At 43.4% G+C, this 25,232-nt stretch overlaps 1 protein-coding gene across 1 annotated transcript in view; it reads right to left on the minus strand.

Annotated features, from left to right (window-relative positions):
• Positions 1-25,232, minus strand: part of WDFY2 (WD repeat and FYVE domain containing 2) — a 55,802-nt gene that overhangs the window by 25,254 nt on the left and 5,316 nt on the right. Inside the window, exons 2-6 of the mRNA XM_075262957.1 lie at positions 17,042-17,109; positions 13,507-13,580; positions 2,927-2,981; positions 2,347-2,497; positions 765-877 (exon numbers count right to left, since the gene is read on the minus strand). Coding sequence (XP_075119058.1) covers positions 765-877; positions 2,347-2,497; positions 2,927-2,981; positions 13,507-13,580; positions 17,042-17,109 — 461 coding nt within the window. The remainder of the gene's footprint in view (positions 1-764; positions 878-2,346; positions 2,498-2,926; positions 2,982-13,506; positions 13,581-17,041; positions 17,110-25,232) is intronic.

Consider the following 25,232-nt stretch of genomic DNA (forward strand, 5'->3'; position numbering starts at 1 on the left):
AAAAAAAGTCCTGCTTGCAGGCGTTTTTTCTCTACATTTTTTTTTTGCACCTGTTTGGGGATGGGTACATAAAAAGTATAGCAAGCGCTAGTGTAAACCATGTATCAGTGGGTTTTACCTTCTAACTCTACTGTCCTGGTATTTATTAAGAGGTGCCCAATGTTCCCAAAGATGTTGGAGGAAAGAAGGATTGAGCATGTTGTATTTTAATATACCGTTCTTCTGATTCTGATAGGTGGATGTATGAACTCTAGGACCCCACAAATGCTGAGAATGCAGGGGCCAATGCACTGAACAGGGACCCAATAAATATCTGAGAATGCAGGGGCCAATGCACTGAACAGGGACCCAATAAATGCTGAGAATGCAGGGGCCAATGCACTGAATAGGGACCCAATGAATGCTGAGAATGCAGGGGCCAAGACACTAAACAGGGACCTGACAAATGTTGAGAATGCAGGGGACAAGGCACTAAATAACTTCTCCTTTGTTCTCTTTTCATGCACAGTGGTGCCCTGGTTATTCACCATGTTAGGAACACCAATGTGCAGGGAAACCAGTAAAGCGGCCATATTGCTAAATAAGCTCTGCAGCCCCTTTATTCTCAAGATTCGTGCAGGTCTCCAAGGTCACACCCTCATGGATCGTAACGTGACGACCTGCTCTATCAAAATACCATAACTGTAAAAATATCCCTTTAACCTGGCAACTCCTCTGAGGTCAGCAAATGGCTCGATCACCTAAATGGAGCAAAAAACACTCACCTGTATGTCCCTTAAATGTAGTAATGAGGCTACAGTTGTCTTGTTCAAGTTTCAGAATAGTGACCTGCCCAGAATGGTCACCGACAAACACGTGTCTAGTCTCCACATCAAATCTGTTACATCAGAGTCAAGGGAAACAAACCTGAATACTTGGCCCCCGTGACAATGATCTGGTTTTGTGTTTGGTTATAATTAAGGTCAATCATTGTGTCAACCCACTGAGCTCTGAACCTGCAGCTCCACAAGCAGTCATGTCAAAGGCGGCAGCTCAACCAATAACATGGTACACAACTTGAACCTTTCCGATTGCAAACAAAATCCCTTTCTTTAAGTATTTCTTTATACCTCCTAATCTTTAAGAATTTGTTGAATAACAGGAAGATGAAAGGAAGCAGTAAAGCCGTCTTTTACTTACAGGCCATGAGATTTACAGAGTACTGAATAGTTAATAAAGCAGTGTAAATCATCGGGGCAGAACATAAGGCTCTGCTCAATTACAGGCGCTGTAACTGGAGAGGGTGAGCTGTAGGTAATAGAAAGCGGTGGCGCGGTTCCCATGGCTGGTCTTGCAGGTAACACGTGCGGCCACAGCTGCTGCTCACAATGCAGATCTCATCATATACAGCATAGAAGTCCTTAAGGATCAATTCTGTATAAATTCCCCCCAAGAAATCAGCAATGTGTTAATTTCTTATTCCAGAAAACGTAAGTAATTCTGTCATCATGACTCTCAGCTCCATCCGAAACCACTGTAATTGTTGCGATCATTAAAAAGAATTAGAGGTCTTGATCGGAGATGACATTTCATCATCGGTGCCCAGCTTCATTTGTGTTTTTGTGTCTGAATGGGCATAAAATTCTACAATCATGCTGAAAATCTTTGTTTGTCGAGGAAGTTGTAGGAGCAGAGTGGAGACAACTCCATAAGACTCAACAAGCACATAAAGATGGGAGCCAAGTGATGTACGATCTCCGAGTGCCATCAGTGTCTGGAACAACGTTAGGGGGTACACCCAAAGTCACCTTAATGGCAAATCAGTCTAGTTATAGACCGGTATCACACCTAAGTCCAGTGCACCCTATGATCGCTGGCACTGTGAATGAAGTACAATGTTACACATATAGTAGAATTGTGCAATATTCCCAAAGGACTCTTCACGCTATTATCAGGTTCCATTGGCACACGTCTGGGGGGAGAGTGGTCGTACGTCACCTGCTCAGAAGAGTCGGGATTCCCAGTATACATAAGAGGTAGCTAGTCCTCGCTTTATTCTGACAAGTATAGCCACCTTAGCAGACGTTCTTCACTCTTCCAGTTCTTTCTTGAGTCCACAATATCCCCATTGGACTCTGTTGTATGGGTGAGCTGTTCCAATCCAGCCATTATTCTAACCAAGGCAGTATGGTGAACACTGTCCTTACCATTCTTGTCGACAGTTTTCAACATGGCACAATACTAGACTGAAGATGTACAGGGAAACTTGGAGGAGTGGAAGACTATTCCAATTGTAAAAGTAATAGAAGTGTGATAAAATGTTACGAAGACACCACAATGAAATTCCAATTTCAGATAAAAGGATACTGTAGACATGAAGCACAGGCTGTAGTACGGTAGTTTCCCAGGCGTTCTCCAGTCTCTGAGCAATGCCAGGTAAAGAGTTTGTCCTGACCTGTACTCAACATCCACTCCATCTCCAGAATGAAGAGAACCATGGTTACTCTGCTCTGGTGCGCTGTATGGTAACAAAGCATCGGGTTATTAATATTACTGTAGGCTCAAGTGGGTGACAGTGCTATAGATACACAATCATAGTTCTTAGATTATAGATACACTTATCTGGAGAACTTCAGTCTACAAAACTGATTGAAGAACAATAGTCTACAAAAATAATGAAGACAAAAAAGTTGTCCTAGAGTAATCGATATTGTAAGTTATTGTGCGTACTCCAATGGAGAAGGGGGAACAAATGCGGCTCCCCCCTCCTTGCGAAATCAAAAACTAGCACATATACTGCATATTTTTGCCACATGGCATGTATGAGATTTCCTAAAATTTCATTCAATAGTGTAACAAATAGAAATATGACTACAAAGTGATGGAAATTGCTACAAGTGTCAGAACAGTCCGTACAGTCAAAAGAGCAATTACATGATGTTCTTACCAGAGTATGTTCTTGTAGGGTTCATTTTGTTGTAATCCTCAGATAAAATAAATTCCTGGATAAAGAGAAATAAAATTCTTTTAAAAATATTTGTTAAATGAAGAACTGCATATACATGTTTGGTGCAGTGATCTGAGCCAAAGTCAGGAATGCATCTAGCAAGATGAAGGATAATCCCACTTTGGCCACGTTTCCATCCCTTGACCTCTATGGGAGTTATGGAACTGATCACATTTAGCTGACCACATCAGAGAGGCAGAGAAGGGTTCATGTCATCCCAGAAAGGTTAAGATGGAAATAATCAGTCCTCCTGTCTCCATCACTTAGACTATGTTCACATTTCTATTGTGTCAGGTTTCCATGGCATTGATATTAGTTCCTTACTCTTTGTCTCAGGCTGGAGGGGGGGGGTCACCTAAAACCAATATATTTCGGTCATTCTAAAAGCTTAAAAATTGAGTGTTTGAAAGATGTAGAAGGATGCTTTTTAGCGTTTCATCTTTTACATGACACCAAGATTGCAGTTCTACCTGTATTATTCTCAGTTATCACCAATTGAAAATACAGTTGTAGTTGGGAGTAGCTGCAGACGCCTATAAATATCACAGACCTGACAGTATCAAATGATATCTCTGAAAGTAACAGGTAGAACTGCAGTCTTGGTGTCATATGAAAGATGAGAAGCTCAAAAGCATATTTTTATGTTTTCTAATGCCAAAGATATAACTGGATGAAGTAAGGTCCACACCAGCCTCTGCTTTCCTATAGTGTACAAGAGCCTGTACATCTTTCCGTATCATGAGCTGTGCCCTTCTTTCACTAGAAAGGAGAAAAGAAAAAGATGCAGGATTCAATAAAAGTATATACACAGATGGACAAAACTGTTGGTACCTCATTTAATTAAAGAAAAACCCACAATGATCACAGAAATAACTTGAATCTGACAAAACTAATACCGTAAATAAAAATTCTATGAAAATGAACAAATGAAAGTCAGACATTGCTTTTCACTGCAACAGAATTAAAATAAATAAACAAATAAACAAACCTCATGACACAGGCCTGGACACAAATGAAGGTTCCCGTAACTTAATATTTTGTTGCACAACCTTTTGAGGCAATCGCTGCGATCAGACGACTCCTGTAACTGTCAATGAGACTTCTGCACCTCTCAGCAGGTATTTTGGCCTCCTCATGAGCAAACTGCTCCAGTTGTCTCGGGTGTGAAGGAGACCTTGTCCAGACGGGATGTTTCAGCTCCTTCCAAAGATGCTCAATAGGATTTAGGCCAGGGCTCATAGAAGGCCACTTCAGAATAGTCCAATGTTTTCCTCTTAGCTATTCTTGGGTGTTTTTAGCTCTTGGTCTTGGGTCATTATCCTGTTGTAAGACCCATGACCTTCGACTGAGACCAAGCTTTCTGACAATGGGCAGCACATTTCTCTCTAGAATCCCTCGATAGTCTTGAGATTTCGTTGTACCCTGCACAGATTCAAGACACCCTGTGCCAGATGCAACAAAGCAGCCCCAGACCATAACAGAGCCTCCTCCATGTTTCCCTGTAGGGACAGTGGTTTTTTTTTTCAAGATATGCTTGATTTTTCCATCTGTGAACATAGAGCTGATGTTTCTTGCCAAAAAGTTCGATTTTTGTCTCATCTGTCCATAGGACATTCTCCCAGAAGCTTTGTGGCTTGTCAACATGTAGTTTGACAAATTCCAGTCTGGCTTTTTAATGATTTGTTTTCCACAATGGTGTCCTCCTTGGTTGTCTCCCATGAAGTCCACTTTGGCTCAAACAACGACGGATGGTGCGATCTGAAACTGATGTTCCTTGACCTTGAAGTTCACTTTTAATCGCTTTAGAAGTTTTTCTGGGCTTTTTTGTTACCATTCACATTATCAATCTCTTTGATTTGTCATCAATTTTCTTCCTGCGGCCACGTCCTGGGAGGTCGGCTACAGTCCCAAGGATCTTACATTTCTGACTAATATGTGCAACTGTAGTCACAGAAACATCAAGCTGTTTGGTGATGGTGTTATTACCATTACCTTTAACATGCTTGTCTATAATTTTCTTTCTAAGCTCCTGAGACAACTCTTTCCTTCACTTCCTCTTATCCATGTTGAGTGTGGTCCATACGAAGTCACCGAACAGCACAGTGAATATCTGTAGCCCTATATACAGGCCACCACACAGCACAGTGAGTATCTGTAGCCCTATATACAGGCCACCACACAGCACAGTGAGTATCTGTAGCCCTATATACAGGCCACCACACAGCACAGTGAGTATCTGTAGCCCTATATACAGGCCACCACACAGCACAGTGAGTATCTGTAGCCCTATATACAGGCCACCACACAGCACAGTGAGTATCTGTAGCCCTATATACAGGCCACCACACAGCACAGTGAGTATCTGTAGCCCTATATACAGGTCACCACACAGGACAGTGAGTATCTGTAGCCCTATATACAGGCCACTGACTGATTACAAGATAGTAGGGACCTGTGATGCTATTTAGTGGACACACTGAGATGTAACATGTCCCTTTGGTCACATTTTCAGGGGTATCATCATTTCTGTCCAGGCCTTTTTTATGATTTTATTATTTATTTTTTTTAATACTAAAACAATGTCTAACTTTCATTTGTTCACTTTCATACAATTTTTTATTTATTACCACTTTTGCCAGATACAAGTTTCTGTGACCATTGTGGGTTTTTCTTTCATTAAACGAGGGGAAACAACAGTTTTGTACACGTGTGTAACAAAATGTATTAATGACATACAGTAAATAATGCCAGAAAATCAGCAGTTACCTGAAAGTTAAAGGGGTTGCCCAGGCAAAAATGAACAACCTGTTTATGTTTTAAACAGGCTGGGGGCATTGATAAATATAAAAAAATATCACACTCACCTTTCCATAGTGCTCCGATGCCTCCTTGCACGGTCCGGTTTTCTTGGTTCCGTGCTGACGTGTGGCAGAAGTACCAGCCACACATGAGTGCTGAGGCCATTCAAGAGCCTCAGCGAAGGGCCTGAGATGAGCGAACACTGTTCGGATCAGCCGTTCCGAAAAGAGCACGCTCCCATAAAAATGAATGGAAGCACCAGGCATGGCGACCGGCCGCCGGCAAAGTGTACGTGCCAGGTGCTTCCATTCATTTCAATGTGCGTGCTGTTCGGAACGGCTGATCCGAAGAGTGTTCGCTCATCTCTAGTCACTACCTGTAACATCATGGGTTGCTTCCAGAGGCCTGCTGAGGCCACTGACTGGCCTCAGCAGTCAAGTGACCACCGAGGCCAATCAGCGGAAGGGTTGTGTGATATCACAGCCAGTGAACATTTTCACTTTGAGAAGTAGAAGGATCGGAATATGCCAGAAGGACACCGGAGTATCAGGTTGTTTAGGCATTAAATAAAACATTACCCCTTAATTAAAGTTAGAGGTATATTATATCATATATAATATTTTATAAGCCCTAAAAAGTTAGTACGGAGGCTTTCACACTTGTGCCCGTTGTCCGGTTTGTGCATTGCGCCGGGATTCCGTCTGCAGCGCCGGCGAAACTGGACTGGGGACAGAAACCCGGCGGTCAGTTTTAAAATCCATTCAGTTGAATGGGTTTGTTAAGGTGACCGCCCGTGTCCGCCTGCTGCCGAAATAGGTCATCACACTCTGATCAATGGGCGGCAGCTGGGCTCTATACTACTATATAGGGCAGTGCTACAGCACTTCAGTCGGCGAGTGAGGGTCTATCCTAACAAGATGACTGGAAATAATCCATTAGGGGCATTGTATTATTAATGGCTACAGGTTGTAACAATTAGCATCATTTCTGATATTATGTGTGATATTCTATTCCATCATGATATATTAATGCCACGCTGTACTGCCGGGAGCCGGTGTGCTGTAAATCACTCCTTCCTTCTGCTCAGGTCAGCTATAATTGTCTTAAGCTAATGAGGACAGGAGAAGGCCTAAAATGGCTAAATACAGACACAAAGTAGAGCAGGCGCAGGGTGTTCTGAGGATACAGAGCGGATATTCAGGGCCGGTTAGGAATAGGACTCGGACACATATAAGATGTGAAATGTGAGGTGGGTTAAAAATATCATGTGTGCAGCGCCATCTATAGTATATATAGGTAACCTCCAGGTCAGTGCTGTGACTTCATTTGGAGAACCCGTGTAACGCGTTCTAGGAATACACCAAGTATGTAAATGTAAGAGCTGGACAAGTTACCGGCTGAGGGTGCTGACTGTACAGTAGTCCAAAACCAACATTACCACTAGCATATAACACTCACCTATACGTTGTCAATTACAGGGTGGACATCTCGTACCACTATTATGTACTTTATTATACATTAGTCAATTATTTTACCACAATGTTATGTTTTATAGGATTAAGGTGGTCCTTATATGAAGACACCCCATACTATTACTATATTACTATGGAAGTCACACAGGGGGTCCCATCCAAAGTGCTAAATAAGAACGATTCATGTCCTGGGCGGCCTGATGTAAGATTTGCTGCAGGGGATATGTATGCACAGAATGCACTGAAACCCGCTAAAGGTAAGGGGTCAGAGATGCCGGGTCAAAAGCAACCAGATGATTTCAAGGGTCTCCATTTTAGGAGGAGTTGCCTTCATGAAAACCCCCTTAATTGTATACAAGGAGAGAACAAATGAATTTTTTATGAATGCATAAAAAAAGCTGCATGTATGTTGAGTTTTGAGGAACAAATTTAGAGGCCTTTTCCTCAAATTCTGCTTCAACAAGATGCCTATAATCTGCCTTCCATTAATTTGAATGGTGGGCACAGGCAGAATTTTTCAGCTAGTCTCTCTCCCCCCTCCATCTAGCAAAATAAAAAAAATAAAAAAAAACATCCTGCCCTATTTTCAGTTCACTTTATATTTCCTACTAAATGAATGGGATGCAGAACAACATAGAAACAGATAAAAACAAACAGGGACAACACGGTGGCTCAGTGATTAGCACTGCAGCTTTGCAGCGCTGGAGTCCTGGGTTACAATCCCACCAGGAACAACATCTGCAAGGAGTTTGCATGTTCTCCCAGTGTTTGCGTGGATGTCTTCCCATTCTACAAAGACATACTGACAGGACAAAAAGAAAAAAGAAAACGTACATTGTGATCCCTATATGGGGCTCATAATCTACATTTAAAAAAAAACAACAACACAAACAACAACAACAACAACAACAACAACAACAACAACAACAACAACAACAACAACAACAACAACAACAACAACAACAACAACAACAACAACAACAACAACAACAACAACAACAACAACAACAACAACAACAACAACAACAACAACAACAACAACAACAACAACAACAACAACAACAACAACAACAACAACAACAACAACAACAACAACAACAACAACAACAACAACAACAACAACAACAACAACAACAACAACAACAACAACAACAACAACAACAACAACAACAACAACAACAACAACAACAACAACAACAACAACAACAACAACAACAACAACAACAACAACAACAACAACAACAACAACAACAACAACAACAACAACAACAACAACAACAACAACAACAACAACAACAACAACAACAACAACAACAACAACATGGGGATGGGGTTCCTATGGTTCGAAAATCTGCTTCAAAAACTTGTGCAGATTTTTTTTTTGCTACGAACGGTGCTAATCTATGTAAGTTTTGCACCGCACATGGTGTGGATGAATGAGCTGCAGAATCCTCAGCAAGATCCAGTAGGATACTTCTTTCTCTGCAACCTGAAAAACCGCTGTCTACCACATAATTAGCCTCAGAATAAGGGCATGTTCACACCTGCGCCCCGGTCTCTGTTTTAAGGTTTCTGCCTGAGACACTGGACAGGAGACTGAAACCACAGTCACTTTTCAAACCCATTCATTTGAATGGGTTTGCAAAGTGTCCGCCCTTGAGCGTCTTCTGGTCTCCGCGTCAAAACCAGTTGTTTTTTTTTTTGTTTGTTTGGGTTTTTTTAAGGGCAGGTTCACATCTGCACCCCAATCTCTGCTTTTAGGTTTCCGTCTCCTGTCGGCAGAAGACGGAAGCCTGAAAGTGGAGACCGGGGCACAGAAGTGAACCCACCCTAAGCACTAAAACTGCACCGTGTGAACAGCTTCACATGCTACAGTATCAGATAAAAGAGACTTAGATTATTTTATTATATTTTCAGATTATTCCTTTCCCATAATGTCACAGAACATATTACCAAGCGATTATTGGACATGTTACAGGTTCAGCTGTACATGAAGGATGTAACCCGCACTGCAAACGATCCATAAAACCACAAATATACAAGTAAGAATAAAAGCTGATCCAGCTATAAAGGGGTCCTGGCTGTTTATCGAGTCCGAACACTTCTCTCCACAAAACACTCTTCTTAATGTCAAGAATACAAACCCAAGTGGGAACAAAGGCGGCATTGTGGAGATGAAATGCATGGTACAAGGGCATCTAGTTACACTGGGTAATGAGATAGCTGTTTCTAGGTCAAGTGGAAGCTGACACATTGCAATGAAATGTAATAGATGAGGCTTTTGTTTTTATCGCTCTGCAACAATGAACTGGCACTGCTCACAAATATGGCCACGCCAACATGGCACTGGAGCCAAGGCTTCATCCTTTCTAAAGCGGGCACAAGGGGTGTAAATTTAGTGGGTGCAAAAGTTATGATTGCACCAGAGCCTTGGAGGTCCAGAGACCAGTACTAAAAATGAAGCATAGCTATGTTATAGATATACGATTGCGATCTCTGGTCTTCTATACCTTTCTGTATGACAGATTACCCAATATACTCAGCAAGGCTACCTGATCGTCCCGACATTACCCTGTAGTTCAATTCCCCAAGTCTATAGTTTTTTTTTTTAGTAAGAAATGTACATATGCGCCATATTCCAGCAGGTGGTGCTATATGCATCACCCTATAATGAACAATTGGTATGATATCATAGAACATATCTGGCTATATGTGCACATAATAAACAGAGTATATACTAGTAAATCCTAATATAACATGGAATTGATACGAGTGCTTTATGCCAAGCTTAAAATATTCAGCCTGTTATTTAAGAAGGAATTCTAAATAAGGCCAAAAATCGGCCAACTCTGCCCTAAGTGCCAAAAGAGCTTATCCTGTGCCACGTCATAATACAGAGGTAAAGCTCAGATGACACTGAAGCTTGTGGGTATATCAGCGGACCACACACAGGCACAACATGTGAGCCCAATTGTCACTTTATGTGCTTTAAAGGGGCTCCATCAGCAAAATTATGATGTATGAGCCCCATATATGCCTTTAATCCAAATCCCGTGCATGCACAATAGTGCTCCCTCCGGAGCACTACTGCGCATGCGCTGGCGCCATTTTTGTTGTAGTTCTAAGTATCCCTTAGAACTTTGCCAGCAATTGCAGTACGCTCGCGAACTTCTTCATTCCGTTAGAAAAGAAGATGAAGGCGGGGGAAGAGCCAGGAGAGGAGGGGGTTGCTGGAAGAAGAAAGAAGAGGAAGGTGTGGCAGCATGAAGACGTCGGACTGTGCATCACCGCCCACGATAAGTATGATTTACACACGCATTTCTGTGGTACCCCACAATTACCCATTTCTCAAAATCGGACAACTCTGCACTTCGTGGCATCTTGCATGCGACTAATGCCAGTGTTGTTTCATATTTAACAGCGGAAGTCGTGACTAGGGCCGGCTCCAGGTTTTTATGGACCCTTGGGCGACAGAGCTTCAGTGGGGCCCCTTGTGGAGGAGGTGGGAGTTTGGACACTGCAGGCGGACAAAGCGAGTGACGTCATGCAGGAGAGCGGCATCACCTACGCCATACCTCCCAACTTTTGAAGAGTAGGAAGAGGGACAAAATGTGCGGCATGCACTGCGCGCCGCGATAAACTTAGCTCCGCCCACTTTTGTTGACTCCGCACAGTCTCATTCATTTTTCATGTGCCCCCAAACAGTATAATCCCCCTACAGTCACCCGTAAATTATATGCCCCCCCTCCATCTCTCCCCCAGTTTCATATACACCCTTCCTCTGCCCCCAGTTTCATGTCACCCCCTCCCTCTGTCCCCAGATTCATGCCGTTCTCCCCCCCTTCATCTTCCCCAGTGTCATGCCGTTCTCCCCCCCTTCATCTGCCCCAGTGTCATGCTGTTTCCCCCCCTTATTTGCCACAGTGTCATGCTGCTCCCCCCCTTCATCTGCCCCAGTGTCATGCCGTTCTCCCCCCCCTTCATCTTCCCCAGTGTCATGCTGTTCTTCCCCCCACCCCACTTAATATGCCCCCAGTTTCATGGGCCCCCTTCATTATGTTCCACCTTAATGTTTAACAAAAAACAAAAACACTCACCTTCCAATGCTCCCCCGCCGCTCTCTCCGCTCTCACATAGTTGTAGGCCTGATGTGACGTCATCACATCGCGCCTACAAATGCAGAAGCTGGACCGCAGCGTTAAAGCAGGAGCTGAGCTGTGACAGTTCCTGCTTTAATCGCCTATGTATTCAGGGACAGGCAAGTGCTTGGGCAGGCAAGTGCCGGGGGGCCCCCAAAGGCTCTGTGGGCCCCGGCACTTGCCGATTATGCCTTGTGCTGACGTCGGCCCTGGTTGTGACGTACATCACGACCGCAGATATCTTCATTTACATAGGTGTCCAAATACTTATTGGTAGACAGTGTAGTCTAAAGGGGCCGCAGGTAACTACTTTTTAAGTGAATTGGGTTTCCAGTTTTCAGGTCCCTAAGCAGACTCAAGGAACAGGAACCTCAACGCTAGTGTGAACCTAGCGTAAAATAGTGATTGACCCTACAGACTATAATTGGGAAAAGTGCAAACCTCCATGCAGGACTTTTCTCTCCATCAATTTCCAGTGGAATCTGCAACTGGTTCTCTTATAGAGACTGACGCAGATGTAAATGAGGGGAAAAAGTGAGGAAAAAGCATATGGCAACCCTTTTTTTTTTATAAACATAATTTATAGAATTAGAATATAAAATCCAAAGAATTCTCCAATAAGCATCATGGATTACCAAGCCCAGTGCCATAAATTAGTGGCCATCCTGGATATTACACTTTATTGCAGTTCTGCTGTAGTCAAGCAAATTGGACTGTGTTGCATTACCAGGCACAGTCGCTAATAAACGCATGGCGCCGTGCCTGATCAATAAGGAGGTGGCGATCATCTACAGTCACTGTGACATTGAGCTAATATCCTATAGATAACCCATCAATATCAAAGTCCCAGAAACCCCCTATAAGTTTATTTTCCTCCTCAATTTAACATCACAGTTAAAAGTGTTTTTTAGAGATGAGCGAACACTGTTCTGATCAGCCGTTCCAAACAGCACGCTCCCATAGAAATGAATGGAAGCAGCTGGCACGTACACTTTGCCGGCGGCCGGTCGTTTAACCCCCCGCGTGCCGGCTACGTCCATTCATTTCTATGGCTATGGGTGCGTGCTGTTCGGAACGGCTGATCCGAACAGTGTTCGCTCATCTCTAGTGTTTTCCTATAAAAAGTTCTGTGACTAGATAATATACAGCTTCTCATTTCATCTCCACTTTCAAGATCTCCGTTTACGGTCAGTGGACAGGAAAATTCTTATTGACACCCATTGGCTGTAAAGCTCATCATATTTCTGATATTTTCAGCAAATCTGGCACCAGAAATCAGATTTCCACTGTGGATCTGCATTTGGCTGCCCAAGAAGTTTCTGCACGATTGTCATGCAGAATATGTGCCAAGATGTCGTTATAGGTCACGGTTTTATACTTCAATGTGAAATCAAACCCAAAGCCATGGCTTTATAAATGCAGTCACAGAATCCCATTAAAAGCAATGGGAGAGAGTACCTTGAGACTGCGGATTTTGGCAAAAAAAATAGGTGACATGAAAGACCTGCTATGGAAACGTAGCCGGAAGCGGATCACAGTCTCAACATTTCTGAACCATTCCCTGCAAATTTGGGTATATGAAATGGTATCTGAAAAGGGGAGCTGATGTGCAAAATCCCACCCAAGAGTAGACATGGCCAACATGGGTTGGGGCAGAGCCAGTCCAGGCAGGGTTTACCAATTGGGCTAAAACGGCGGCTTAGTGGTTAGCACTGCAGCGTTGGAGTCCTGGGTTCGAATCCCGCCAGGAACAACATCTGCAAGGAGTTTGTATGTTCTCCCCGTGTTTGCATGGATTTACTCCTATACTACAAAAGACATAGTAATCCCTATATGGGGCTCACAATCTATATTTAAATTATATATATATATATATATATATATATATATATATATATCCAATTGGTAAGTATTACATGACACATGGATGGCTTTTAGTAGGATATTATCAAGCTTCTGGATGTCTCCATTCACTGACAGCAAGAAAAGAATGGTTAGGATCAGAAATACAAAATATAAAAGTTGCCTAAATGTTCCTAATCTAATAAATCAGCCACAAAATCTAAATCTGTCCATCTTAGACAAGAGACAGAATTGACAATATACTTACTGAGATAGTACCATTGTCTAGCCCCACAGACAGCCTCCGGGTTTCCGGGTTAAAAGACATGCATGAACATGGAGCTGAAAAATATGAACATGAGGTGATGGTTAGCAAATGTTCCTATACCCAGCGCTAAATTCCTGACAACACCTGACATGGGACACTTATAAAGAAATGCTGGCTGTATGTAATATAGAGGTCCCTATTATAGAGCCACAACATGCCGAGTGCCATTGTATGGAGTCTCTGTGAGGCCGATGTATGGAAATAGGATGAAGCATGCTACATGCAATACCAGAGGAACACGGATAAACACTACTGACACATACGATTGTGTGCATGGAGGTGGATGATAAAATCTGTATGCTCAAATGAGTCTGTATGGTTATATGTCTCATACAGGTTTTGTCAGACAAAGCCTTGGGAACCAGATGTGACCCCACAGCTACTAGCAGCAACAGATACGATTATACCGAAGAGGACAAAAGAGGTCAGAGCCATACTGAAATGAGGCCAAAGAGACAGCGCTATAGGACTGGTCGCTGATAACATGGTCACTGGGTTCCTGAATCGGTGTCATGTAACTGGCTCAGAACAGTCGGCGTCTTATTACATCTTACGTCTAATTATTTTTTTCAGTAACCAGTTTATGACGGATTGAATAGAGGAGCAGCGTTACGCTTTACTGCTGCTCCATTCAACGCGTCCTGGTTACTGCAGGAAAATTGCCATTGGAAACATAAAATGGTGGTAGAAAAAAAAAAACAAACCCTGGTCCATATAGTCTGCCCTTATATTCTTACCATTTTGTCTTAGGCCGGTTCACATTTCGATCAGGGAGTCTGTTGGGGAACCCCCGAACGGAAAACTATCCACATAAAAAAAAAATCAGTTACCTAAGGAAACCCACGGACCCCATAGATTATAATTGGGTCCGTGTGGTTGCCGCTCATTTTCCACACGGAAAATGCAGAGAGAAAAATGCTACTTGCAGGACTTTTCTCTCCGCATATTTCATGCAGACAGGGGAATGGAATGGCCCGAGCGCAGATGTGAACAGAGCCTTATAGGAGAGACGTCTTTATCCCACACATGGTTCACTTACTACAGATTTCCTAACTACATCTGCTGGAAGTCTCAACTACTCTCAGTGTAATAATATATCCTGACGTTGCTTCTGATCCCCCCCCGACCCAAGTAATTTCAGATTGTGCCCCCTTGTTGTAGTCTTCCCTCCCGAGCCTTATTTATACCCTCAATATATTAAAAAGGTTTCAATCATTTCCCCCCTTTCTCTTCTTTTCTAAAATCCATAGATTAAGTTCTCTAAGGCTCACCAATATATTTTATGCTTCAGAGCTTCCACCATTGTTGTAGCCCCACTTTGCATCTGTCCTATTTTATCAGTGTCTTTTTTGTAGGTCGGGGTCTCTAGAACTGGACATCTTATTCCAGATGTGGTCTGACCAGTGCTCTATACAGCAGGATCACAATCTCTCTTCCTACTGGTTATATCTCTAGCTATACAGCCAAGCTTCCTCCTTGCCTTCCCTGCTGTCTGGCAAAACTCATTCTTACTAGATCCTTCTCTTCTGAAGTCATGAATAACACAGAATTGCTAAAATAACATTCTGAGGATTCCTTTTCCTCAAGTGTGCTAACAGTAAAGTGAGATCTTTTTCTTTGTTACAAACCCCTCCAGGAGTAACAACCCTATTCCACTGATTTTTTGGGGTTATTTTATTTTTTTATGTAGATTATGAGCCCCACATAGAGCTCACAAAGTACATTTTTCCCTATCAATATGTCTTTGAAGTATAGTAGGAAATCCATGCAAACACGGGGAGAACATACAAACTCCTTGCAGATGTTGTCCTCGGCAGGACTCGAACCCAGGACAACAGCGCTGCAAGGTGGAGCTAATCTGTGCAATGTCCCTAAAGTCAATTTGCAGCAGAAATCCAAAATTTTAGCTGCTGGTACACCCAGTTCTAGTGGACTAACATATTGAGGGTGTCTCTGAACAGGAGGGGGATATAGATCTTGTCACCACCAACCCCCCCCCCCTCAAAAGAGAAAACTTTCAGTGAATTGCGCCATAGTGTTTGCCTTCCCTCAGACTGCTGAGTTAAACTTCCATATCATTCAATGCACTTTGCCCTCAGTAAGCAGTGACAACACAACCCAGGCTGAGGATCACGCAACAGGAGGATGACGCCTCATGCCGATAACGGCAGCTTCATCAATGGCGAGCTTCTGCTTCTATATTAAGGAAACGCTCCCTTTACGTGCGAGGTAATGGGGTAGAGTGGTGGGAACATGGCCATCAAATGTCTCACTTTGAGGGTCAGAATGAACGCTATCTACTAAGGACTGTATTCCAGATAGAAGATATAGGCGGTCAAAACGGCCATGGTCTCCTTCAAGGATGTGCTGAAGATCTCAGGTAAGTGCTGAGATCTTCACCAGTCAGAGACTATTAGTATATCACACCAGTATTGTGGTGAGAGTTAAAAAAAAATTATATATATATATATATATATATATATATATATATATATATATATATATCTATCTCTGTCTAGATTCCCACCTGTCCCAACCACTAAAAAGGCAGCAAGGTGAGATGTGTCGCAGTGTGCCAAAAATGCACCAAGTCCTGGCATATTTTTGGACCCTTCCTATGTGGACGCCAGCTAGTAAATCTGAGCCGGTATGTGAACCCAGCCTCTCTCTGCTGACCAGTCCCATAAAAGCTGTAGACAATCTGATTTACCTGCAGCTGTTCTGTTATTTTATAGTCGTACACTTTAGATAGCTATTGGATAAACCCACGGCTGCTGGGACCCCTGCAGATCAGCTGTAAGCACAGGCCGTAGTGAGGACTGCAGAGGTTGTCCATTCAAGTCTATGGGACAACCACTGCAGTGTTCACTACATCCACCATTACAACTACTGTGAGTAGCGCCGGGACATAGTAATAATCTGATCTGCAGGGGTTCCAGCAGTTGCACCCTCACAACTTAGTTCTTAGTCGTGAGTGTTCTCAAAGTTGAAACGAGCCTTACAAATAAAGGGAAAAGCATAAATGAATGAGCAGATGTACATAAGAACAATGGAACAAAGAACAGATAGAAATCTCAGCACTGACCACCACCAGATCTGGATCTGACTATTGGATTGCATATACACCTGATGAAGAGCTCTCACCCACCCTCTTGATTGCTTCACTGAGTCCCAATGGGTATGGGGTGCTCCAACTACACCAATTCTTGACATTAGGATGTAAGTTTTACAAAAAGTCCACAGCTTATCACTTACAGGACATCCCCCCTATAGATTGTAAGCCCTCGCGGGCAGGGCCCTCTACCCCACTGTGCCAGTCAGTCATTGTTAGTATTATATCTACCTGTATATTCTGTGTATTGTATGTAACCCCCAAATGTAAAGCACCATGGAATTAATGGTGCTATATAAATAAACAACTTTAAAAACCTGAATGATCTCTAACATTTATCAGTAACGTAAACCATAGACTTACCTGGCATAGCATGATAAATACTGGGCCAGAACTGGCCGCTGTCCCTCTTCATCCACACACGAACAGTCCTAAAGCAAAGGCAAACACAAGGTTTATACATATATATAGGAGTTACTTAGGCAAGGACAAGGAACAAGAGATAACTTAGTGTTAAGGTGTCTGTACATGGTGTGGCCGAGCCGCGGTAGCCACATGGGGTTTACAGATAACTGCTCAGCGTCACCTGCACAAGATAAAAACACAGCAAATTGTATTTCTCTTTTATAGCACCAACATATTCCGCAGTGCTTTACAGACATTGAATAAGTGAAGCACACAAAGTAGCGGCAGGGATCTCAGACATGTGGCCCCTGATACTAGCATTGGCCTATCCATTGTCCTGGCCTAATGGAGGACCACAACAATGGAGAGGCGTACCGATGTAATAGCTTTTATATGGGGAGCACAGCAGACCCCATTGACTATAATGGTGTCCACTGTTCTAAAACTGAAACTGGCTGCGCTTGTAGGACTTTTTCATCAAGCAATTTCAGGCGGATCCTGCGACGGAGCCTCCAGATGTAAATGCAGCCCAAGGCGATTCACAACTGGATTGGTAGGGTTGGGAAAAGTACCCCTTATCCAATTTTAAAGCTCCCCAAGCTTGCAGGGACCACACCTGCAGCCTACAAGCAGCTTTGGTGTAGATCCCCTGGCACCTCCAGATCCGGATGCACTGCTGTTATGGATGTATACCTGGAACAGGGGAAGAGAGTAGTGAGGCAAGTACTGGCTGGGGACAATAAATTATGAGGAGCCACTGCAGGGGTTAAGCAACAATAAATTTATATTGTATAAAATTTGATAGGAATGCAGCCCTTGAACTTCCAATTTGTTTCTATGTGTGGTCCCTGATCTACAGTTGACTATACTCTAGAGCACTAGCACTACACACACAGATGCTTTGTCACATTCTGTTTTTCCTTAATTTCTAATTGAACACTTTCATAATAATGATGAACAAACAATAGATTAAACGATGCCACATTCTAAGAATACAAGAAATGGAAACCTAATGGGTAACATGTGACCTTACAATGTTGTCCCATTAGATTCCAGGACATCCAGATACACCGCAGGAGGAGATCTGGAGCTCATTCCGGGCTGCTCATTTTATTATGGGAGTAAACATTACAGCGGGTGGAGTTCTGCTTGTGTGACATTTGCATCATCTATATCCATACAAGTAAACAGCACAGTCTGCCACGGATACAAGGCAACGCACTACATGCGAGGGAAGTAAGACGCTGGATAATAGAGCACGACTGCTCAGGAAAAGGATTTTCCTCTGGGGGAACAATAAATGCACCGTGTTAAGACTCCCCGAGCCCGGAACGTACATGATGTGGCTCCAGGTTGCTTGCAACATATAAGGCCTTATTTACACGGACAAAAATTGCCATTTTTAAAACAAATTGCTTTCAATGTGTATTCACCTGGCTGTTGAAATATCTGCAGGGTCTTGCTGGGCAGACTGTTCTATGACTGGATAAGTCTTCATACACAGTGTCCTATCAGTTTTTCTGCTGCTAATAACCCCATTAGAGACGTAACACATTTTACCTTTGTCTCTGAGGCCATATATTATAAGGAACAGTTTGCTGCACCTCCCCTATCCATTACTACTACTATTGGTTTGCAATTCTGCCAGGAGTAACTGCAAAATAGCAAGCAAATAGCTTAGAAAACCAAAGTGACCATAATATAGGAGATACAGGGACACTGGACAGAAAATGTAGGATATCACGTAACGCTACAGGTACCTTTTTTACCATGGCCAACAATATCCTTTGGCAATTAATTTTGTTAGAAGGGTCCCCCTGATAAAAAGCGGGTGAGAGAGCGTTGATCCCCTTATAATATCTGGACAAAGCCTTATCTAAATAAGGACCCGATGACGATCAACTGGTTAGCTAAAACCACTGGAGATCAGATGTTATAGTCAGAAGGGGCAAGAACTGCACGTTTTTCCTACAGTGGCCACTACAGGATAAATGAGGTATTACAAGACGTGCACGCAAAATAAATGGGCACTGGGCTGCTCTCTGCTTTGAATAATAATGTGCACAACTTTATTTTGATTTCACTAGATTTTGTATTCTGTACATGAGTGATGAAGATTAGTAAGAACATGGTCAATGACCATGATGAGAGAGTCCTGGACCTCTAATCAAACTTTTTAGGCCTTGTCCCTTGTTTACCAAAACTGACCACCAATTTGCAGGTCAAAGAATGCCCCATACATTGGTCCCTACATAGTGTAACTCCCCTATATTGATCCCACAGTATATTTGCCCCTTTATTGGCCCCCAAACAGTATACCACCTCCTTAACTGGCCCCAACAGGGTACATTGCCCCCTCTTTTGGCCTCCACATGGGACACTGCCCCCTATATTAGGCCATTGCCTATTGAATTATATATAATGGTAAAATCGAACCTTATTTTCCTGTTTATCCAATACATACAAGTCTCATAACTATGTAATTGTACATCCGTCCCCGCCATCTAAGGCTTCCTGAAGTCAGGCTTTTAACCTTTTCCAGTGCACTGCAGGTGGCCGAGGACGGTTGTGACCCTGCAGCGGTAACTTGTGGTCTATGCTAAGCTGCAGGAGGCTACTGAAGTGAAGATAAGAAGCATTTCTATTCTGCATCCACATTTATGTAGCAATTACCATTTCCAAAACATCTAAGAAGGTAAGTACTGTAAGCACGCCACTGAATGTGTGTGGGAGGAACACGCTTGTCAACGCGGTAAACATTATCCTCACCGGATCATACAAGGAAGCTTATTAGTATTACTGCTGCTGCGGTACTACAAGGTCCATCATGCCATGCCAGCCTGTTGTATGGTTCATTTATGGCTCAAACGGTATCATATCTGAAATAGTATATGAGACAATGGAGGAAATATATAGGCTAAGTGCAAAGGAAAATACAAAGCCCATGGTCACCTATTAGGAAAGCAGAAAAAAGAAATGCATAGATGTGACTGGTTGTCGTCTCCCTCAATTTCATTCAAGCTAGTTCCATGTACAGTACAGGCTGGGGTCATCTTCCTGGGTGCGGGCGGCAAGTCTGAACCTCCACGTAAAATTTTAAGGAGACGATATAAAGACATATTTGTACGGTGACTGCTGAGCAGCCAAACTCATCCCAACTATTAGTGGGGGACACAGGACCCAGACCCCACTGATCAATACTTGGATATGTGTCATGATAAAATCAGTTATTAGACTTATTGCTGAAGGACATCTTGTTATCTCAGGTCATATGACTATTAAGTTTATATAAATTGCATTACATTAAATATAATTGATAGTCACACGTGTTATGGCTCTTTTAACAATTGTTTTTAGGGGATCCAACCGTACAAAATTATCCATATCCACATCCCTGTAGTACCCAACAAGAGGTTTCGAGTTCCCCATGAAAATATACACAATGCCATTAGATCCAAAGTCTATGGGACTGATGAATATAGGCAAGTACAGAGCCCCCCTACCTCCCTCAGCCCAGAGCCCCCCTACCTCCCTCAGCCCAGAGCCCCCCTACCTCCCTCAGCCCAGAGCCCACCTACCTCCCTCAGCCAAGAGCCCACCTACCTCCCTCAGCCCAGAGCCCACCTACCTCCCTCAGCCCAGAGCCCACCTACCTGCGTCAGCCCAGAGCCCACCTACCTCCCTCAGCCCAGAGCCCACCTACCTCTGTCTGTACTCTCCTATATTCATCAGTCTCATAGACTTTGGGACTTACTTCAAATATGGGACACAGGACTCCTGTTTTTATGATTGATGGGGGTCCCAGTGGTGGGTCCCCCAACAGTCAGACTCATCAATTCTTTGGATAAGTGATAAGTTATGGACTTTTTTCTATGTAACTGATATGTTGGCTATCTTATACATTATTTTGGCTAACAGTGTTGCATTCTTGCAGGCTCCAGTCATACTAGTGTTGGGTGACCGAGCAGGGAGCGCCTTCAAAGACATCCTATGCCCCAGTATGGCATATAGAGAGAGACATCAGAATTGGAGAACCCCTTTAAATATTAACCCCCTTTCCTCCCTCCGTGCTGATTTCTTCTAAACTTTTTATCCTGTAGGAGTGATGAGCAGACACAAGCTACGGCAGCTCCAAACCGGGTTATGTCTTGCAGGCAAGTGTGACCCAGATATTAAAAGTGGTTTCTGCAGTTAACCGTTTCATATATGTAAAGTAATGGATTTAAGTAATATCTAGAAATTCTAGGAATAAAAAAAAAAAAAAAAAAAAAAAAAACATGTAAAATTGCCTACAGCTAACAATTCTAGCAAGCGACTATTAAGACATAAATAATTAAAAGAAAAAAAAAATTGCAGTGCACACAAGACACTCACATACACAATAGACGACCTTTAAGCTTATTTGTTGTAAAATAAAATTTAAAAAAAAAAAAAAAATTACAACTTTTTCCATTTCCTTTCAGCTTCACTTTCTTATCTTGCAAACATCTTTGCTGTCAGTAAATAGTATGGACCCTTAGGGGACTCGCAGCTCCCACCTAATATTCATATGAAGGGAAGCTGATGATTTGGAAAGACCCCATGCACATGACTGAGTGTGCATCCAATGTGGGAAGGGGTTTGCAGCGGAATGCACTGAGATGACACCCCAGTGTTATGCATTCAAGTCTATGGGGGCATCTGATCCATGACGTTCCAATGACACGGATGATTATAGAACGGGTTCTGTCCTGCTCTATGTTATCGGAATAGAATGGATTGGAAATCTCCATAGACGTGAATGTAATCGGATGTCACCCGCTGCAAACTCGGCCCTGGAGACTGGAAGGGTGCATTGAAGGGGTTTCCTGGGAATAGCGGAGTATAACTTTTTCTTCTTTTTTTCTATGCAATACTGGTGACAGAGGGTAGGGGGCTACTTAAAGGAGTTGTCCAGGCTAATTTTTTTTTTTTTTTATTGAGGTGGGGAAAAAAAAAAAAAAACATACCTGTCAATAGTGCTCTGGGGCCTTCCAGCACAGTCCAGTCCTGCAGCTCTGTTTTCTTCTGAAAGAATGGAACTAGGGCATAACAGCTGCAAGAAGAGGACACTAGAGCACCAGGAACAGGTAGTTTTTAGAGATGAGCGAACACTAAAATGTTCGAGGTTCGAAATTCGATTCGAACAGCCGCTCACTGTTCGAGTGTTCGAATGGGTTTCGAACCCCATTATAGTCTATGGGGAACATATACTTGTTAAGGGGGAAACCCAAATTCGTGTCTGGAGGGTCACCAAGTCCACTATGACACCCCAGGAAATGATACCAACACCCTGGAATGACACTGGGACAGCAGGGGAAGCATGTCTGGGGGCATAAAAGTCACTTTATTTCATGGAAATCCCTGTCAGTTTGCGATTTTCGCAAGCTAACTTTTCCCCATAGAAATGCATTGGCCAGTGCTGATTGGCCAGAGTACGGAACTCGACCAATCAGCGCTGGCTCTGCTGGAGGAGGCGGAGTCTAAGATCGCTCCACACCAGTCTCCATTCAGGTCCGACCTTAGACTCCGCCTCCTCCGGCAGAGCCAGCGCTGATTGGCCGAAGGCTGGCCAATGCATTCCTATGCGAATGCAGAGACTTAGCAGTGCTGAGTCAGTTTTGCTCAACTACACATCTGATGCACACTCGGCACTGCTACATCAGATGTAGCAATCTGATGTAGCAGAGCCGAGGGTGCACTAGAACCCCTGTGCAAACTCAGTTCACGCTAATAGAATGCATTGGCCAGCGCTGATTGGCCAATGCATTCTATTAGCCCGATGAAGTAGAGCTGAATGTGTGTGCTAAGCACACACATTCAGCTCTACTTCATCGGGCTAATAGAATGCATTGGCCAGCGCTGATTGGCCAGAGTACGGAACTCGACCAATCAGCACTGGCTCTGCTGGAGGAGGCGGAGTCTAAGATCGCTCCACACCAGTCTCCATTCAGGTCCGACCTTAGACTCCGCCTCCTCCAGCAGAGCCAGCGCTGATTGGCCGAATTCTGTACTCTGGCCAATCAGCACTGGCTAATGCATTGTATTGGCGTGATGAAGCAGTGCTGAATGTGTGTGCTTAGCACACACATTCAGCTCTACTTCATCCGGCTAATAGAATGCATTGGCCAATCAGCGCTGGCCAATGCATTCTATTAGCTTGATGAAGCAGAGTGTGCACAAGGGTTCAAGCGCACCCTCGGCTCTGATGTAGCAGAGCCGAGGGTGCACAAGGGTTCAAGCGCACCCTCGGCTCTGATGTAGCAGAGCCGAGGCTGCACAAGGGTTCAAGAGGGTGCGCTTGAACCCTTGTGCAGCCTCGGCTCTGCTACATCAGAGCCGAGGGTGCGCTTGAACCCTTGTGCACACTCTGCTTCATCAAGCTAATAGAATGCATTGGCCAGCGCTGATTGGCCAATGCATTCTATTAGCCCGATGAAGTAGAGCTGAATGTGTGTGCTAAGCACACACATTCAGCACTGCTTCATCACGCCAATACAATGCATTAGCCAGTGCTGATTGGCCAGAGTACGGAATTCGGCCAATCAGCGCTGGCTCTGCTGGAGGAGGCGGAGTCTAAGGTCGGACCTGAATGGAGACTGGTGTGGAGCGATCTTAGACTCCGCCTCCTCCAGCAGAGCCAGCGCTGATTGGTCGAGTTCTGTACTCTGGCCAATCAGCGCTGGCCAATGCATCCCTATGGGAAAAAGTTTATCTCACAAAAATCACAATTACACACCCGATAGAGCCCCAAAAAGTTATTTTTAATAACATTCCCCCCTAAATAAAGGTTATCCCTAGCTATCCCTGCCTGTACAGCTATCCCTGTCTCATAGTCACAAAGTTCACATTCTCATATGACCCGGATTTGAAATCCACTATTCGTCTAAAATGGAGGTCACCTGATTTCGGCAGCCAATGACTTTTTCCAATTTTTTTCAATGCCCCGGTGTCGTAGTTCCTGTCCCACCTCCCCTGCACTGTTATTGGTGCAAAAAAGGCGCCAGGGAAGGTGGGAGGGGAATCGAATTTTGGCACACTTTACCACGCGGTGTTCGATTCGATTCGAACATAGCGAACACCCTGATATCCGATCGAACATGTGTTCGATAGAACACTGTTCGCTCATCTCTAGTAGTTTTATTTGGTTTCCTTTCACATACCCAAATATTTTAGCCTGGACAAATTAGCAGGGCGGCCATCATAGCATCCACTGTGGGGCCTAAAAACTGAAGGGTACTGACACCTAGGGTGCAGTTAGGGCAGCTGAAGGGGATATGGAAAACTGACTGCCCCTCCATTACTACTGGGACACAAATGCCTTCATGTGACGTCACTATGCTGTGATGTCATAACCTAAACCATGAATTTTTGTGCGTGCATTATCCCTGTGCTGTGATGTCATAATGGGCATTATGTTGGCATTGTGACATCATCATGTGCATATTGATCAACTATACAATAATTAAGCCGTAACTTTCTGCTTAAGGCGGTCATGGTGGTGTGAGTTTTGCTATTGGGCTATGTCTAGCACTTTAATATGAACAAGCCTCCGGCCATTTCCTTCCCTACAAGCGTTACTCGGTCTGCACATTCAGCATGTAGGAGATACAGTGATTCATGCTGGTTATCCTGTACAATGGACAGCGTCAGCACACACATATCCTGTGCAGCACACAACACAAATGCACAACTTGGCTAAACTTAACTTATTTGTCAGAAATACTAATAAATAACATGGAAACATATTAGCAAAGACAACAAAGTAATAATGGACAGAGGTTACTGCTCTCAAGAAGGTTTCTTACCGTGACTACAAACATTACCTTTGTTTGCTGAGAGATGACATTTGGAGTTGTTAGCGCCTCTAGTTTGTTGGCGCAGATGGGAAAGAGTAACATGAATATAGAATAAGAAATCCTCAATGTCTAAACTATCGCCAAGACACAGATATACCTAAATAGGAAATACAGAGCCCTGAACTATTATATATTGTATGACTAGATCCCAACATCCTTAGTGCCAATATACTGTGCACTACATCTAAGTGACCGACTCACTAAAATAATTATATTATACCGTTATTAATGATATCATTAGATTACAGTTTATTACATATTTGCATTCATAG

This window comes from Leptodactylus fuscus, chromosome 2, assembly GCF_031893055.1.
Source record: "Leptodactylus fuscus isolate aLepFus1 chromosome 2, aLepFus1.hap2, whole genome shotgun sequence".
Taxonomy (NCBI): Eukaryota; Metazoa; Chordata; class Amphibia; order Anura; family Leptodactylidae; genus Leptodactylus; species Leptodactylus fuscus.